The 15,933-nt window shown below is 39.8% G+C and overlaps 1 protein-coding gene across 1 annotated transcript; it reads right to left on the reverse strand.

The window, feature by feature from the left end:
- Positions 1 to 1,952: 1,952 nt before the first annotated feature.
- LOC110986393 (uncharacterized) lies at positions 1,953 to 9,985 on the reverse strand. Its single transcript, XM_087131806.1, has 7 exons — positions 9,917 to 9,985; positions 5,971 to 6,226; positions 5,434 to 5,715; positions 4,809 to 4,813; positions 4,006 to 4,125; positions 2,661 to 2,913; positions 1,953 to 2,203 (listed from the first exon to the last, which is right to left on the reverse strand). The coding sequence occupies exons 1-7, from the start codon at positions 9,983 to 9,985 to the stop codon at positions 1,953 to 1,955; spliced, it is 1,236 nt and encodes a 411-aa protein (XP_086987932.1).
- Between the last annotated feature and the right edge of the window lie 5,948 nt (positions 9,986 to 15,933).

Consider the following 15,933-nt stretch of genomic DNA (forward strand, 5'->3'; position numbering starts at 1 on the left):
TTTGAGATTAATCAAATTAGCCAATCTTAACATTAAAAGCTTTTACTGGATATTTCATGACATTTCAAATTCTCACCTTATACATAAATGTACCAGCTTACAAATTGTTCATCCCCGACCTCTGGTTCTTTTTGAGCCATGCGTTCTTAAGGTGAGCTAAGCTAAGCACCTCCATCTAAGTTTCATTTTTCAGAAGTCATCTTTCTGATTTAAGTGCAACAGTGATGTCACGCAAATATACTAAATTATGTACAATCGAGACTCAATGTCTCCTTATCTACCTAACTTAATTAATTGAATCACTTGGAGGGTCGATCTCTTATACACAAACGATAACTTTTATTCAGGGTTGTAGGCATGATGGATTTGTACCTCGGAACACTGAGCATGCGCTATCACGTGAAGAATGTTATCTTAGATTGGTAGGGAACCCTGTCATAAATTAAGTCCATTGTTTGTTAGCATAAAGCTTGTGTTTGTTCATAAAACTTGAGCTATATATACAAGCTGTTTGTTTAGCACAGATCATTCCATTGTACAATCATAATTTGTTATTCACAAGACTCAATTACTTCTTCAATAATGTACTAATTGCCGATTTATCCATCTATATGCTTTCAGTAACTCCGAATACTGCTTGTTCCCCTTCTCAATATAATGAATTTTTCTTCTTTTCTATTCAAGTCTTATTCTTATTCACTTATGTCAAATGCATACAACATCATGCAAGCACAATTGCTAAAATGGTCAGTCAAAAATGAGCATATAAACGAGTTTTCAATTCACATCTAACATCGAAATTTCGCAAGGTAGGTGGTACCCAGCAGAACTGGTTCCCTTTGGTGATTTATATCCCAGGTATTTACCTTAATTGAATGATGGTTACTTAATTAACCAAATAAAAGACTGTTGAAAAGACTGTGTACAGAATTATTTGCACACAGTTTTTTCTCCGATTCGTGAAGCCAGTTTTGGTAAAAATAAAGCCTGTGTTTGAATACACCACTGACGATTAAAGCTGTTCTTTTTTATTTCAAAATCTAACACGAAATGGTCAACTTTCAGACTACAAACTCCTGTGTCTGAGGTGTATTCTTTTCACTTTCTTTTAAAGTTAACATTGCATCGTCGGTGACAAAATACACCGTAGTACGAAGTGCAGCCACAACGTCAGAATCATATAACTAACACAAACGTTCACCTGAGGGCGGTATTCAAACTTAACGACCACGACTTGAGCGCAATGAGGTTGATTGCAAAGATTTCAGTATCAGTTTGCATATCACAAAATTATTACTGATCATCTCATCGACCAAACCACAAAAAGTTAAGTCTCATATAGATTGAAAGAAAAGAAATACCAAGACAACATCTGATTTCTATTTTCAAGATGTATTTTTTTTTTTTTTTTGCGTTGGGGAGATGTTAATTATATATAACAGTTTGCCCGTACCCAACGTATATTAACGTATATATTAGCAGGAGGTCGTGGGTTCGAGTCCCACCCGAGTAAGCTTGTGAGGTTTTTTTCGCAAGCTCTCGGACAAGCACTGAGCATACAGTGCTTATTAATATACGTTGGGTACGGGCAAACCGTTATATATAATCTGATTTCTATTTGTTAATTTCACCCTTGCTTAATTAAGTATATGTACATATTTTTTTCCATTTCCTGTTAGATTCTGTGCTTAGCTCTTCATGAAATGAGCATACAATAATTGCAATAAACCCTACATCACTTGTTTTGCGATTTTCTTGCCAAAAAACATTATTCCCGTATAAACTAGTCTGCTGTGCATGGTCATATTTTCGGCGATGGATGATTTCTATTCAATTTTATGGTCACAAATTTCAAAAAAATTAAATAAAAAAGTATGTGTCTTTGCTTCCGGACTTTTTTTTTACTGTGTAGCTTGATAAGTGGTTTCTATTATGGGTCCCCAGTTTTGGTACTAACATCGACGCAGCTTCATTTCACATTTGACTATTCGATGGCCTTCCCATCCTGCCCATATTATGCCGCGATCATTTGGACCTTGTTGATATTCTCCATTAAGGCCGTACGGAGCACCAGAGGTACCATTGCATGTGTCGAGCCACCAGCCTCCCTTCAGCTCAGCTGCACAATTAGAATTGGTATCCTCATCATTGTCCATGTCGTATGTAGAGAAGTTTCGACCGTTCAGATGTGGAGGGAGGGGATCTGATGCAGACGTTAGAAAAAAAAACAGAAAAAATGTCCAACAATCCATTTTTAATGATTTGACAATAATTGATTCTTGGTTTTAAAAAAACAACAAATAATGAGAAAGAACATACAGGCATTGTGACATGCATCTGTTTGTCGGATTCTCAATCTTACTGGGGACCAGTGGCGCCACCAAAATAATGTTACAGGTCTGACCCTAGGCAAGGTTTCCAAATTCAGTGTTGTGGATTTAGTCTTTAAACCAGTATTTGCTGAGTTGCCCTGAAAACATTTATGGCATTTTTTACACCCTAAAGTTTTGAATCTGGAAGCCCCCCTCCAAAAAAAAATCAAAGGGGGAGTCTTAGGTCTAGGAGAAATGAGTCCACGTTTTTCTCGGTCGTTAATAAATTAGCCCAAACCAGTCTGTTTCATTTTGGTGCACTGTGTCTGCAGGACTAATCCATCCTACCAGCCTTATATGATCCACCGTGAGTCCAAGTGTATTTGTCGCCGCTGATGCTGAATCCCTTGGCCTGGTAGGTTTGATGCTCTGCCTGGTCATCCTCCAGATCTATCCGTAACTTCCACCTGTTCTTTGATGTTAGCTGACGAAGTTTCTGGTTTCCCAGCCAGAACTCGCCTGTCCAATTGCCGAATCCGTCTCGGTACTTCGTCCAGCTACGAGTGAAATTCACCGAGCCATCTAACCGCCTCTGAAACACCTACAATCCAAGATTTTACTTCCCCTTTAGTGTTTTGTCGTGCTTTGAAATCTATATAATGCATACACACAGCCGTAAAAGTTTATTTTTAGGTTTTATTTCCGCGTAGTTATTAACAGAGTCCGACCCAAACCCGATCTCACCGGACAAATAAAGACAGTAAAAACCGACCCGGAATTGAACTGACCCATAATTTTTTTTTTTAAATTAATATACGAGTATTGGCTTTATCATAGTAAAAATGTGTGCGCCTTGTGCTCATGAACATATCCGCTCTACATGAAATCTTTTGGAAATCATTACGAGATGTCGAGGTGCTACAGTGTATCTTTGATACCTGTAATAATGAATAGAATTCAAGTTAACAACTACAAAATGGGTAATACTGGGCACCAGTAATACTCGGATTGCCCAGCAATCCGCACAATAAAGTAATAGTTAATATTATAAGTACACTTGCAAATCAGCATGAAGTTGGCGCGAAAATTTCACTCATTTCAATTATTCAGAAAAGCCATATATAGAATCACGCATTAGGACATCAAGAAAATACTTTACCATTCAGAAACATACTGGTTACGTATGGCGTACACGACGAAGCTAGTTTTGATTGACGCGCACCAGGGGCCGCTGTAAGTATGCCAGCCATATTGAGCAAACGAATTCAAAAGCAATTCCAAAAATCAAATGAGACAAATTTGGAAGAAAATTTAAAAACACAAACCCGTTTTCAGCGGTCGTAATATATTCTGATGTACCAGATAACAACTCATATTATTTTGTCTATCAAAACGAGTGGAAAAAGACATCGGAAAATATTCGAACAGAACAGTTCTTAGACATTCTGACTTATAGAAAAAAAATCTTAATGTCTTATTAATAAATGCTAGTCAGGCTGACTACCATGTTGGTCCAAGAAAGAAGATATTAGACCCAAATGTTTGACTGAGATAAACGAATCATTTTGGATATGTCTGCAACCAAATGACTGACTTTTGTCTATACAGGTTGGAGTAATTGTGATCGTGAAATGTTGTTTCTTTGCAGAGAAATTCCCTTTTTTGTGGCTATGTCAATTTAATACCAACTTACAATCCAGCCTCCGTAGTCAGGGTCCATATCACAGTAGTCCTCCAGACCGCTACGGTACTTAGACGGGTAGATGGTGTACACCACTTGCAGTGATATCAAAATTATACAGGGAATGGCAATCTGAAAGGAAAATAATATATCCCTTGAATGAACATTTTGGATGCATGAAAAAGAACTCACTTTCAATAAATGTATGGACAGTTAACAATTATCATGGACTAAGCCCGCTGCATCTAATCAGATTTGTGATTCAGTCACTATTTAAGAATTAAAGCAATTATTATTGCTGGTCTTCAACATGACAAGGTGCTTTTAATCATTTTATAGGGAGGGGATGGTTACTTTCGTCCCCTATGTTCTCGAGTATCCTATGATAAATCGCTTTAAAACTAAACATGAATATATATTCAGACATCCATTCAATTAAACACAGGAGGTTGGTAACACATTCATTAATAGTTGAACATTCCCATGCAGCCGATGGAATCGAAGTTGCCCGAAAAGCCTCGTAGTGGGTATGCTCTGTTGAAATACCAAACTAGCTTTTATCCAAGACTTCCTTGCGCTGATCCTAAATTTTGACCAATCGACGGGCGTGTATCCAGTGGCGTATCCAGCGGGGAGCAGGAAACACGCCCCCCCCATGTTTTTTTTTCTTTACCTTGAGTGAGACGTTTGATTTCATTCCCTCCCCGACATCATGCGGAATGAGCCCGAAGCCATTCGCTTTTGAATTTGTCTCCCCCAACACCAAAAGCTAGGTCTGCCGCTGGTACCTTCGCTGGTACCTATCGTATATATACCTTCGCTGGAAAGCATAACATTTGCAAGCAGTTGTATTGAAGTCGAGGTCCAGTACCCCCCCCATCCTCCATTATTGTTCTCGCAGGATTTGAATACTAGCATGTAAGTTTAATTCTTGTTTTGTTTGACCATAGAGCTACAAACCTGACCGACCACTTGAAGACCATGGTTTAAACTTGTTTGAAGTTGATCTGATATAACACAGGAGCACACGCCTCATTGACACCGTTTTCTGTTAATTCAGCTGACAACATTTGACCAATCGACATCCTCCATCACCTTCCGGACAGAAAATGTCTTAATAACGACTCTGATTGGCTGATACGCTGCGTTGCATAAAATGTCCATGCACGCATGTATCAAACGTGCGTACGGAGCTTAATATGGTGGAGTAGAATGGAGAAACTCAAATTGTGCGTTATACCCCCCCCCCACATAAAACGAGGCGACCCCTTCGCAGTTTGGTCAATATCGGTATGAAAAAGAAGCTTCATTTAATTGATGTTTTAAAGGATTGGTGTTGTAAGACGACCATACATGACATTTAAGACCCGTGAGAAAACAAGTATATTCTAAAAGGGATCTGATTACTTTTGTATCGTTATTTAGCATACCACGACTTACCATACGGACGGAAGCGACGCAGTTTCATTTCGCTACTCCGCGCTAACGCAAAGTTCCGCCAACCAGCCCATTTTGTACCGCTGTAATCCCCGTCGGTTGAATTCTCAGGAAGGAGATATTCGCCGTTCAAATTGTTCGAAGATTCCTGCGGAGACTCACACTGGTCAAACCACCAACCTCCTCTCGTCAGACCAGCACAGTTCAGTTGGTCCTCACCGTCGTTGTCTTTATCGTAGGTGGAGAATGGGCGTGGTGTCTGGCTTGATGGCAAGGGGGCATTACCTGTACATTAAAATGTAGGACTTCTTTCTGTGATCATCACCAGATATAAGTCAAAGATTAATGGAAATTCGTTACAATAATGTCTAACCCTTTTGAGGTAGCAGTGGCACCAGGCTGTAAATTTTTTTCTGTTTGTAAAGGGTCAACCAAAATGGCTGAGAGTATTTTGGTTGACCCTTTGCAACAGAAAAAAAATGTACAGCCTGGTGCCACTGCTACCTTAAAAGGGTTAGACATTATTGTAAATAATCGTACCGACTGGTCCTTCCACCCTCAGGGTGTAGTTGTCTCCTTCGACACGAAACGGCCATCGGTATCTGGTAGTGTTTATCCAGTTGACCTGATCGTCAAGTGACATATCAATCTGTAGTAACCATTCATTCTTCGATGTCAGCTGACGAAGTTTCTCGTTTCCCAGCCAGAACTCGCCCGTCAGATCGCCGAATCCGTCCCGGTACTCGGTCCAGTTGCGAATGAAATTGACGGACCCGTCAAACCGCTTCTGAAACACCTGAGACCACAGAATTTGCTTTGTGTTGAAAAATTTGTCTTCCCGAAAACAACATATTATCTATATGTTGAAAATCAAAATTTCTTTTGTTTTTCTTTGACTAATTTTTACCTTTCTTGTCCCTTTTTGAATTCTTGTGATGGCATATTTCTACACATTTAGCTAATTTAGTATCTTTTAGCAACTTGACAGTAGTTTAGTTGTCTGACTATCTGGTCTTTTCAAGGAAATTTACCTAACAAATAAATTTTCACACCTTTCTACCCCTCCTTTCCTTCTTTATATTATCGCGGCCATGTTTTAATAGCACATTTTTTAATTGCTGCCTAAGTTGTACGAGTTGAACTTCAAGAAGTAGAACCACATTCCAGGTAATAAATCTCACTTAGGTATTCGCTAGTTTAACCGCAATGCCTTGAGGTAGCCTTGGCCAAGGCGATTTCAGTGCTGTTTTGTCGCGCGTCGCGTATGGGGCCCACGGCAAGTGCGAATCACCATGCACTCACGACACACCAACCCTGGTATGATACGATACGGTACGACGAACCTCATACAGAAAACGGTGTGCACTAAATATCGTATGTGCCTGTGCGTATCAGGCGTTGTCTGACGAGTTACGGACTGGTATAGAATATGCTTTGTGCGTATTGTCTCTCACGTACGGGTAGTTCGCATGGACCTCCAATACGTAAAACCTGGAAAGTTCACGTTGGATCAAAACTTGAGAAACTGCAACTTTTTTGGAAGGTTTAAAATTGTGCAGTGAACATTCGCTGATATCGAAATGGACATCTTTGGAAAGCGCAAAAGTTATGCAATTGGGAATTTTTTCATGCTTGAAGATGACTAATTACACTTCTTTTGAGAGATTTACCGGATGTGATTGATCATTATTTTGTCGAGTATTCGTTGGAAGATATACATTCTGTGCGGGATACGCTTCTAAACTTTCAAACAGGCATTTGACGCACATGCACCCGTGCACGATAAAAAAAAAAATTGTCGCGTTCGCGTTCACGTTTGCGTAATCATCTAAACCTCCCTTTTGCGCCAGTCCTGGACAGGTGGTACCGTGCACGTTACATATCTCTTCGATGAATATATGTTTTGCCAATTCACGTACGCGTCAAGCTGCAGGATATGAGGGTGAGTGAGGAGGCACTTCAGTTATGGAGTACTGAAGTGAATACGTCACGCGCACAATTAGTGTGTAAAAGGCATTAGCGCGAGAACCAACGCGTGAACCAACACGCGCGTACTCCATTCGTTTGCACTGCACTTTCTGGTTCACAGTGACGTCACACTTAGTCTGTACGTGAATGCGGGTGGTGACAATGGGAAACTTTGAGACGCTTGGTGGCAGCAAACATACTGGTTCTTTTTAGCAGTTCTGGGCACGCGCGCATTGTTATGAGCACGCGCAATACTGTGAAATATTGGACTGGTATATCTGCTGCCACCAGTGTCTCAACGTCTCCCATGTGCAGACAACACATGCGAATGGTAGTCCGTCTTGACCGTCGGAAACCGGGATGCACGCACTGCATATACACAGCGGAGAGGAATTATTCGCCCAGCGCCTTGAGGCTACACACAGTACACTTGGGGAAGAAAGCAGGGCTGGACCGTAAGGGACATTGAGGCAGTCCACCAGCCTCATGAGGAAAGGCCATATTCATTGATTTGCCTTGCCCTACCCCCGAGTCCAAATGAACCAAACATGTTCATTCTTGTGGTATGAATATCAAAAGATTAGTAGCAGTCCCTAAAAAGGCAAGAAAAATTGGAATGTTCATTACATGCATAAAAACCCAATGAGATCTAGCATTCAGGCAGAGAGTCGCACATCGAACCAGCCGAATAAACCACATGAGCTACAGCTCAAGTTTGTCTCAATTCGTCTCAGGCCTTGTGTCGATTCATAATTATACGCCGAATCTGTCGGGTAATAGTAGTCGCCGTTTATCCTGGGCAAGGATGGAATTAAGTCACTTGTTTCTTCTTTTCATGTAGGTAAAATAAGAAAGCCTCCGCTCTTTTGCATTTTTCAGGAACGTATTCCACTTATCATACTTTTTAGATGTAGTGAAATCACTCGATTAAGAGTCAAGTTAATTTGCCTCTTGACATCTATTTATTCGTTTTTCATCAGGATTATTACCATCAAAAACAGTCCATGCCTTGGTTTTGCATGTGGATGTACGAGTAAAATCCTTTCAGTGAAATCCAACCCTGCGCTGCATATATGTTTTTTTTCCCATGGGGACTGTGGTGATGCCGGTATTATAAATCCCGTTATTATCAATTTTTGAACATAGATTTTCTTCTAAATGGTTTAAGCTCCTAAATGGATGTCCCCTGCACCTTCAAACCAATAAACCCGAAAAAAAGGAAAAGGTAGTGAGCGTTGACCCTACAGCAGTTCTATGTTTGCTTTCAGTAACTGCTCCGGAGGGTAACAAGACACAGTAAAGGTGACATATTTCAGGCTGTTTAGCATGAACAGAGGTAGGATTACATGGGAGGTGATTGCATTTGGCCGTTTTTTTCAATTAATTAGCAAAAACGGCGTACACAGGAGACGTCATTGACTCTTCACAGAGTTTAAAAAAAGAACTATAAACCACGCCCTTCATAGCAACAATCGTCCCGAGATAGTGGTAGAGAAAGATTTCCCGCGAAAATCCAAGCATCGAGTAAACGGTTGCTTACTATTACTTCCAACATTATAGCAATAAAATAAAAAAAACAACTTTTACAAGATCCCCTTTACCTCTCATAGACTGAACCTTTGTTTCATATTAACTAAAAAATATCTCACTTGTCATGACTAGTTCCCCTCCCCCCCCAAAAAAAATTTTTCAATTAGTTATGCATGAACTATTTCCACAACGGGCAATTCCGGCCCCAGTAGACTCGCGAATTGTCTACTAGTAAAATGATGGAGCGCCCTCTGTAGGCTGAAAAGGAATATCAAGGGGAGGTTCTCCTACTGCTACACAGAAAAGCAAAGAATCAGACGAATTTTAGAAAAGACTGTTTTTTTTTCTTTTTCAATGTCCTTCCTCTACCAATTCATCGAGGCACACTTACAATCCAGCCGTATGGGCGAGGCTTCATATCACATTAGACCTCCAGGCCGTCAGTATACATCGACGGGTAGATGGTATACACACCACTCTGGCGGATACCACGGTTATTCAAGACTTCGCAATCTGAAAGCAAGAAAATTTCAGGCGTGGAAAACGCCGTCCTTTTTTTCTCCGAGATCTGTGGGAAGAATGACCCTCCTAGAAGTAAAGTGAAACGTATTCATGAACACGCAGTGCAGTACATTTAAGTAAACGTATTTTTTATAAACGGTGGGTGCACATGACCATGGTTGGCTCATAACTATGTTTGAGCATCGCGTTCCAATCCCACATGGATCTGCCTTACTACCATTGCAGCTCTGTTGTATACTTCTGATGACTTGAGGAGAATACTCAGGATTCTAATAGTCCCATCACAATATCGCTGATATCACTATATAGGCCAGCTACGTTTTTGGTAATTTGCTTCATACTTGGTCGGGTAGTCACGTAAAATAAGGCCATGGAGTGAATGTTCAACGTTGTGGATTTATTTTGGGTCATGCATAAGCTAGAGCAACTATGAGTAGACACTTTTTAAAATTAGCTGAAGACTTACCTGAAGGCTTTTGATCGCAATGATTACCCTTGAATCCGGGTGCACATTGGCAACGGAAAGACTCGCCATATTGTGAGCGTGTTCCTCCGTTTTGACAAGGGTTTGGACTGCAAGGATCTTGACAAAATCAAATGGGATTAAAACATTCAAATTATTTCTGGAAATCACAAAACATGGAGGGCCTGGAAATGAAATAAAATGACTGAGACAAAGGGCTTACATTAGCACAAAAAAGTAAGATCTCGTGAACAAGACACGGTCTTGACACAGTTTAACGACAGTAAACGACTGGATCAATTCTGTGTCAGAATATTGAGGCTAAACCTTGCATGAGGCTTAAGTTGTGGAGAGCAGTTGTGTAAATTTGTGCTGGAAACTAGGGGAGGGGCGGGAGTTGAGGGGAGGGATGATAGCTTGCTCGGCCAATTTCAAAAGAGGGAGGGGCGATACTGACATATCATGTGATACTGGGGTGGGGGTGATTTTCAGATGTATATCTGTAATAAATATTACACTCCTGCAGAACCTTACACCAAAACGGCGCATTCATGACTTTTCAGAAACTGTTCGGACGGAACAAATTTGACTCGGCAAATTGATTTCGGAACGGCAGAGGATTTTGGCTCCACGGGGTCTGCCATGCTCATTTCATTAAGTACGGGAGAATCACAGTGTGGTATCAAACGCCGTGCTACTGCCGAGTGGAATGTAATTACTATCAGAAGTTGGTCCTAAACTTTGTTGATAATTTGGAATGTGCATGTTCACAATGAGTGGTAGAGTTGAGAAATAATCATCAGCAAACAAACAACATAGACAAATATGGCGATTGAAAATGGAAATTTCTCAAAACGCACGGGGCAGCTTGCTAGACTTTCCATTGCAAGTGACCCAAAGGGTCACTTGCAATGGAAAGATAAGGCACACTAGAAAAAACACACCCGTCAAAGGTTGTCGTGAGAAATCTATGTGGGTTCTGTGAGTCCTGCTGTACAACCTGATGACTTGCCATATTTAAGGCATAGCAATTTATGTATATACAAATGCAAAAGAAGGCAAACTTTATTTGTAACAGTGATGGGATGGAGGCCACAACTCTCTTGGACAACATTTTGTCAGTTGCTCTAGGGCCCTAATAACGTAAGTTTATTTCTTTTCATATAAATGGCACCTTACATTAAGTTTTATAGAAGCTTCACATAACCACAAAATGTCCAAATAAATCTTACATACACCCCCGATTGCCATAAAACGATTGCAAAAAATCACAGGAAATATTCAGTTATCGCACTGAAACATGTCCCCTCTTTACATCAGCCTGAAAAAATAGACGAAAATATGGCTTCGGAAATATGAGTATGCGTTTCTACAATTTATCCAACGTGAGGAACATTTTATGCTGTTGTCTCCAGTAGCGTTGCTTTACAGTATAGAAAAATTATAATTTATCATGGCAGAAAAGGCGAAGTATAAGTAATTGAGCGTCGACCTCTCTTGTATCAGGCTCATTAACACAAACACACTTTCCTTAGACTGGCACAATTGCCCATGTTTTTACAGAAAATTATTGACAATTACATTAACATTAAACAGCCCACCCCAGACAACACAAAGGTTTCGTCTGCCATTTCCCACGTTTGGGCTTGATAGTGTAGAACAGAAATTTTCCGTATTATACGTATTTGCAAATTAAACATGTATGGATGCTTCAAATCAAACCTAAAAACAGAACAAAATGTCAAGTCGGAGGCAAATTTTGCCTACAGCAAGAGAAACTTTGAAAGTAGATCAGTACAGGAAGCAAAATGGAAAACGATGACGTGCGGCGTACTAAGGCATAAAGGTAAAAGGCGTAAGCCTTATAAAGAGACGACACAGCAAAAAGGAACACGATACAGAACGACAATCGGAGAAATTGATCAAACCGATAATGCCAAGTATGGGTCAGTCATGAAACCATTCATTCAAATCAGAGCTGAGCATAAATGTACATGTTTAAACATCAAAAAGAAATCGAGTGGTGGACAGATACACTTGACTACAATTTATGTACAAATGACGCTGTCAATTTTTTAAAAAGTAAACCAAACAATTAGTCAGCGGTTGAAGCGCCTTAGAGTTATTAGAAGCAAATCGCCATTTAAAAGTATTTTAAAATCAATCTGATCTTCATATGAAATGACAGACAATGTGACAAACAGAAGTGGAAGAAATATAAATCAGAGCGTAATTAAACAATGTTTACAACTACATGTACAAATAAGAGTCTTTGACACGTAATAAAATGTGCAGTACACTGCAAATGCGCTACATGAAGTTAAGTGGAAATTTTTTGAAGCCAGCTATAAATGTACCTGAAAATCCTATTGTTTGGTAGTTTGTGAATATCAGTGTAATAATAATTATTCGGGTTTTTGTTTATAGGTAAAATAGAGATGCAGTGATTTGTATCCGCGCTGGTGCGAAGTCTGATGGTCAGTCATAATTAGCATTGAAGGCAGTCAGAAAATTAACCAGCATCCGAAACTGTTTGAAGTGTACGGATGAAAATCTCCTGACAACTAGATATCCTCGAATTTGCAATTTTCTGATTTGGCTAAATTATTCAAACACAAATGGATTTTACCCCAGCATAATGACTCCAAACATGAAATATTGAGGACCAAATTCCTTTTTGTCTTTCATGGCCGATTCATAATGCGGCATTTACAAATCCGAATTAGCAATGCTGGCATCCATTAGATTTAAATGTACTTGAAGGTTTTGTGCTCTTTTGTCGAGTGAGATGCTACCAGATTGGTTTTCAGTGTGTGTTTAATTTTGGGAAAAACAATTAGGAGATGATCATGTTTGTAGCTGAATGTTCATATCGAAGTGGAAACAATATGAAAGAAATAATATGTATTACGACTGTAAAGTCCACCCAAACACGAAATTTCCAAACTTCGTCGGACTTCGCAACCGCCACTGCTACGAAAACAACAGCCAAACTAAGGTTGGAGGTCTTGAGGCCGGCTTCGGTGACCTCAAGACCGAGGTTTAAAGCTTTGGTCTCGCCATCCTTTGTCCAAATGGAGAAGACATTGACGATCCTATTGACATTGCTGATATATTTAACGAACACTTTTCTACAATTGGGAAACGTGGTAATGATCCCTTGTACGAGCCTGGAAAAAACGATAATGCTGATGCTCCTGTCCATGACTCCTTCCGACGATGAATGCATGATACCTCACATTACAGAAGAATTTGTTCGAAAGCAAATATCATCAATGTCATTAGGGATATCAACAGGTCCGGATGAGAGAAGTGTAAAATGATCAAAATGGCCATGTATTACCAAATGTCCAACACATTTGTAACCTCTCCGTCACATGTGGGAGATATCCCAAAGACTGGTAACATGCTGTGGTGACACCAAATCACAAGGGAGGAGACAAATGTAGTGTAAGCAATTATCTCTATACTGCCAATTGTCTCTAAGATTTTGGAAAGGTGGGTGCACTCCTCAGTATATTTTTACCTTGAAGAAAATAATCTCATTCCTAGTTGCCAGTCAGGATTTAGACCCCTGCACTCAACTGAAACCACCCTACATGATTTGAAATAGGTGTTTCCTGGCTATGGAGCATTGGGAAGTTACAGATATAGTGTATTTATAGATCACAGTAAAGCATTTGATCGTGTTGACCATGAAATTCTTCAGGAAAAACTGAAAAGGCTTAACATGTCTACTTCACTAATCGGTTGGTTTAAATCATACCTAAGTGATCGTAGTCAGTCGGTAAATATTGAGGTTAAGGTATATAAGGTTCTGCCACAAACCGTTGCTGTCCCACGGGGTTCGATATTAGGACCGCTTTTATTCATTATTTACACAAGTGATCTGGCATCCTATATCCCACCAAATTGTAACTTGTATATGTATATGTATGCAGATGACTCCACTCTAACGTACAGCTCTTCCAATATTAATGAAATAGAAAGAAATCTGAATGTAGCTCTTGACAGAATTCTACATTGGTGCTCAAAAAACAAACTTGAACTAAATACAAACAAAACCCAATGCATGCTTATTGGCTCAAGGCAGAAAACCGCCAATACAGAATTGAACCTCTACATTGCTGATAACTGACTGCTAATTGTCAAAGAAAAATCTTGCAAACGCTTGGGAGTTATTATTGACGAAACACTAAGTTGGGGTCCACATGTTGATTACGTAAGAAAAACAGTCTCATCTAAATTAGGTATGTTAAACAGAATCCGGAACTACGTCGGACAAAGTAGCCTGCACACACTTTTCATTAGCATAGTTATACCAACTTTAGAATACCTTTGCACGGTATGGGGAGAAAGATACATATCCCACAATACCATTCTTAACAAATGTCTAAAAAGAGCTGCACGGATAATCCTCAAATACACCTCTCTCACCCCCTCAGGGAAAATGTTTGCTACACTGAACTGGGTACCATATTCCGAGAGAGTTGGATCTAAAAAGACTGTTCTTGTTTTTAAATGTCTAAACAAATTAGCTCCTATGTATATGACAAATCTGTTTATGCCACTCACACAGATTCGTGAAACAAGATACTCAGTTAACAAGACACTTAAAGTCCCTTTAGCCAAAAAAGAATGCTACGCTCAAAATATGGAACAATTTGCCAGAGCAACTCAGAAATATAGACTCCTTAGGGACAGAACTACGCAAATCAGAACTACAGAAAACCATAACCAGTGCCCTGTAGTCCAAAATGCTGATCTATGGAGTTGTTAACTTGGTTACCGATTTTCATTGGAGCTGGATGGGGAATTTCCCCGTGTTTTTTCCATAGGGTTTTTTGTGCGGGGTTTTCGCCCATCCCGTGATCAGTGTTTAATTAATGCCTTGATTATTTAAATGTTCACATGTGTATGATGTTGTAGTGGTCGGTATTTGTAAATATTAATGTTTGTCGTATTTGTCCGTTTTACTTTCATCATGAGTTTCTAACTATTGTGTTAATTTATGATGGCAGGGCCCAAATGGAAACCACTTTGAAACTGTTTGGGCATACCCTGAGTAAAGAAATGGAATAAATAAATAAACAAATAAATGCTGGCTATTATTTGGTTATTTGAAAGATTTAATTTCACGTCATAACTATCTTCGCGTAATTGATATTCTCTGCTAAATTATATTCAAGTCCAGGCAACTTTTCTTCCCTTCCTTTTGGTACTTAACCATAAATTATGCAATATCGGAGAGGCTAAAATAAAATGTAGACTTACCAAGGGTGACAGCAACAAGTGAGGTCAAAGCTAGAGGCCGCATTCTAGTGACTGTAGACTCATCGCCTTGCAGATGCAACTTACAACCTTTGCTGAATCCCCCTTCCTCAGATTACAGAAAATCCAACGCGAAAAGAAACAGATGGATTTGAAACACAGTGCCTTCGAAGCTCTGAGATCACTTACGATGTTGTGTGAAAGTAATACATACACAGCACGCAGGTTTACACGATTGGTGGCTTTCGTGATATTGATAACCAGTACCAATGGGATCATTTTTGAGCAAATAGTCTGGCATAATAGACCTTTTCACTAATAAATTCATAGTTATGGACACATGGGCACAAATGGCCTTGGGGCACGAAGTGTGAGCGGGCCATTGAAAATGTACACGGGTGCGATTTTGATAATTTTCTCTAAGGTTTTCAGGCTTTGCTCAGTTTTTTCCCTTCTTCAGAAAATCCCATTAAATCCTTTTTGCTATTAGTTTCTAATCTAAACCGAATTTTTAGTGCACAGGCTGCAAAAAGACTTCACAATCGTGAGTTTTCCTGTGCGCACGAGATTGCCGTATCTAAACCAGTCTCGCCTTTACGATTAAATCGGAGCAAGATTAAAGAGGTTTCCGTTGCTGCGGATGTGAAGGCATTGGATAGCAGCAAGGAGAAGAAGACGCCGAAGAGTGCTGGGCGGGTACACGGCCTTGTGTCCCTCTGTTCGTTATTGGGAAAGGGTTCGAGGATGAG

Source organism: Acanthaster planci, unplaced genomic scaffold (genome assembly GCF_054643075.1).
Source record: "Acanthaster planci isolate LZ-2023a unplaced genomic scaffold, COTS_SCS Contig15, whole genome shotgun sequence".
Lineage (NCBI taxonomy): Eukaryota > Metazoa > Echinodermata > Asteroidea > Valvatida > Acanthasteridae > Acanthaster > Acanthaster planci.

Coding starts and splice junctions, on each gene's coding strand:
- LOC110986393 (XM_087131806.1), bottom strand. CDS start 9,985: ATGGCGAGTCTTTCCGTTGCCAATGTGCACCCGGATTCAAGGGTAATC. Junction 6,227..9,916: donor TTGCGATCAAAAGCCTTCAG/GTAAGTCTTCAG, acceptor CTGTGGTCTCAG/GTGTTTCAGAAGCGGTTTGA. Junction 2,914..4,005: donor CTGACTACGGAGGCTGGATT/GTAAGTTGGTAT, acceptor CTTGGATTGTAG/GTGTTTCAGAGGCGGTTAGA.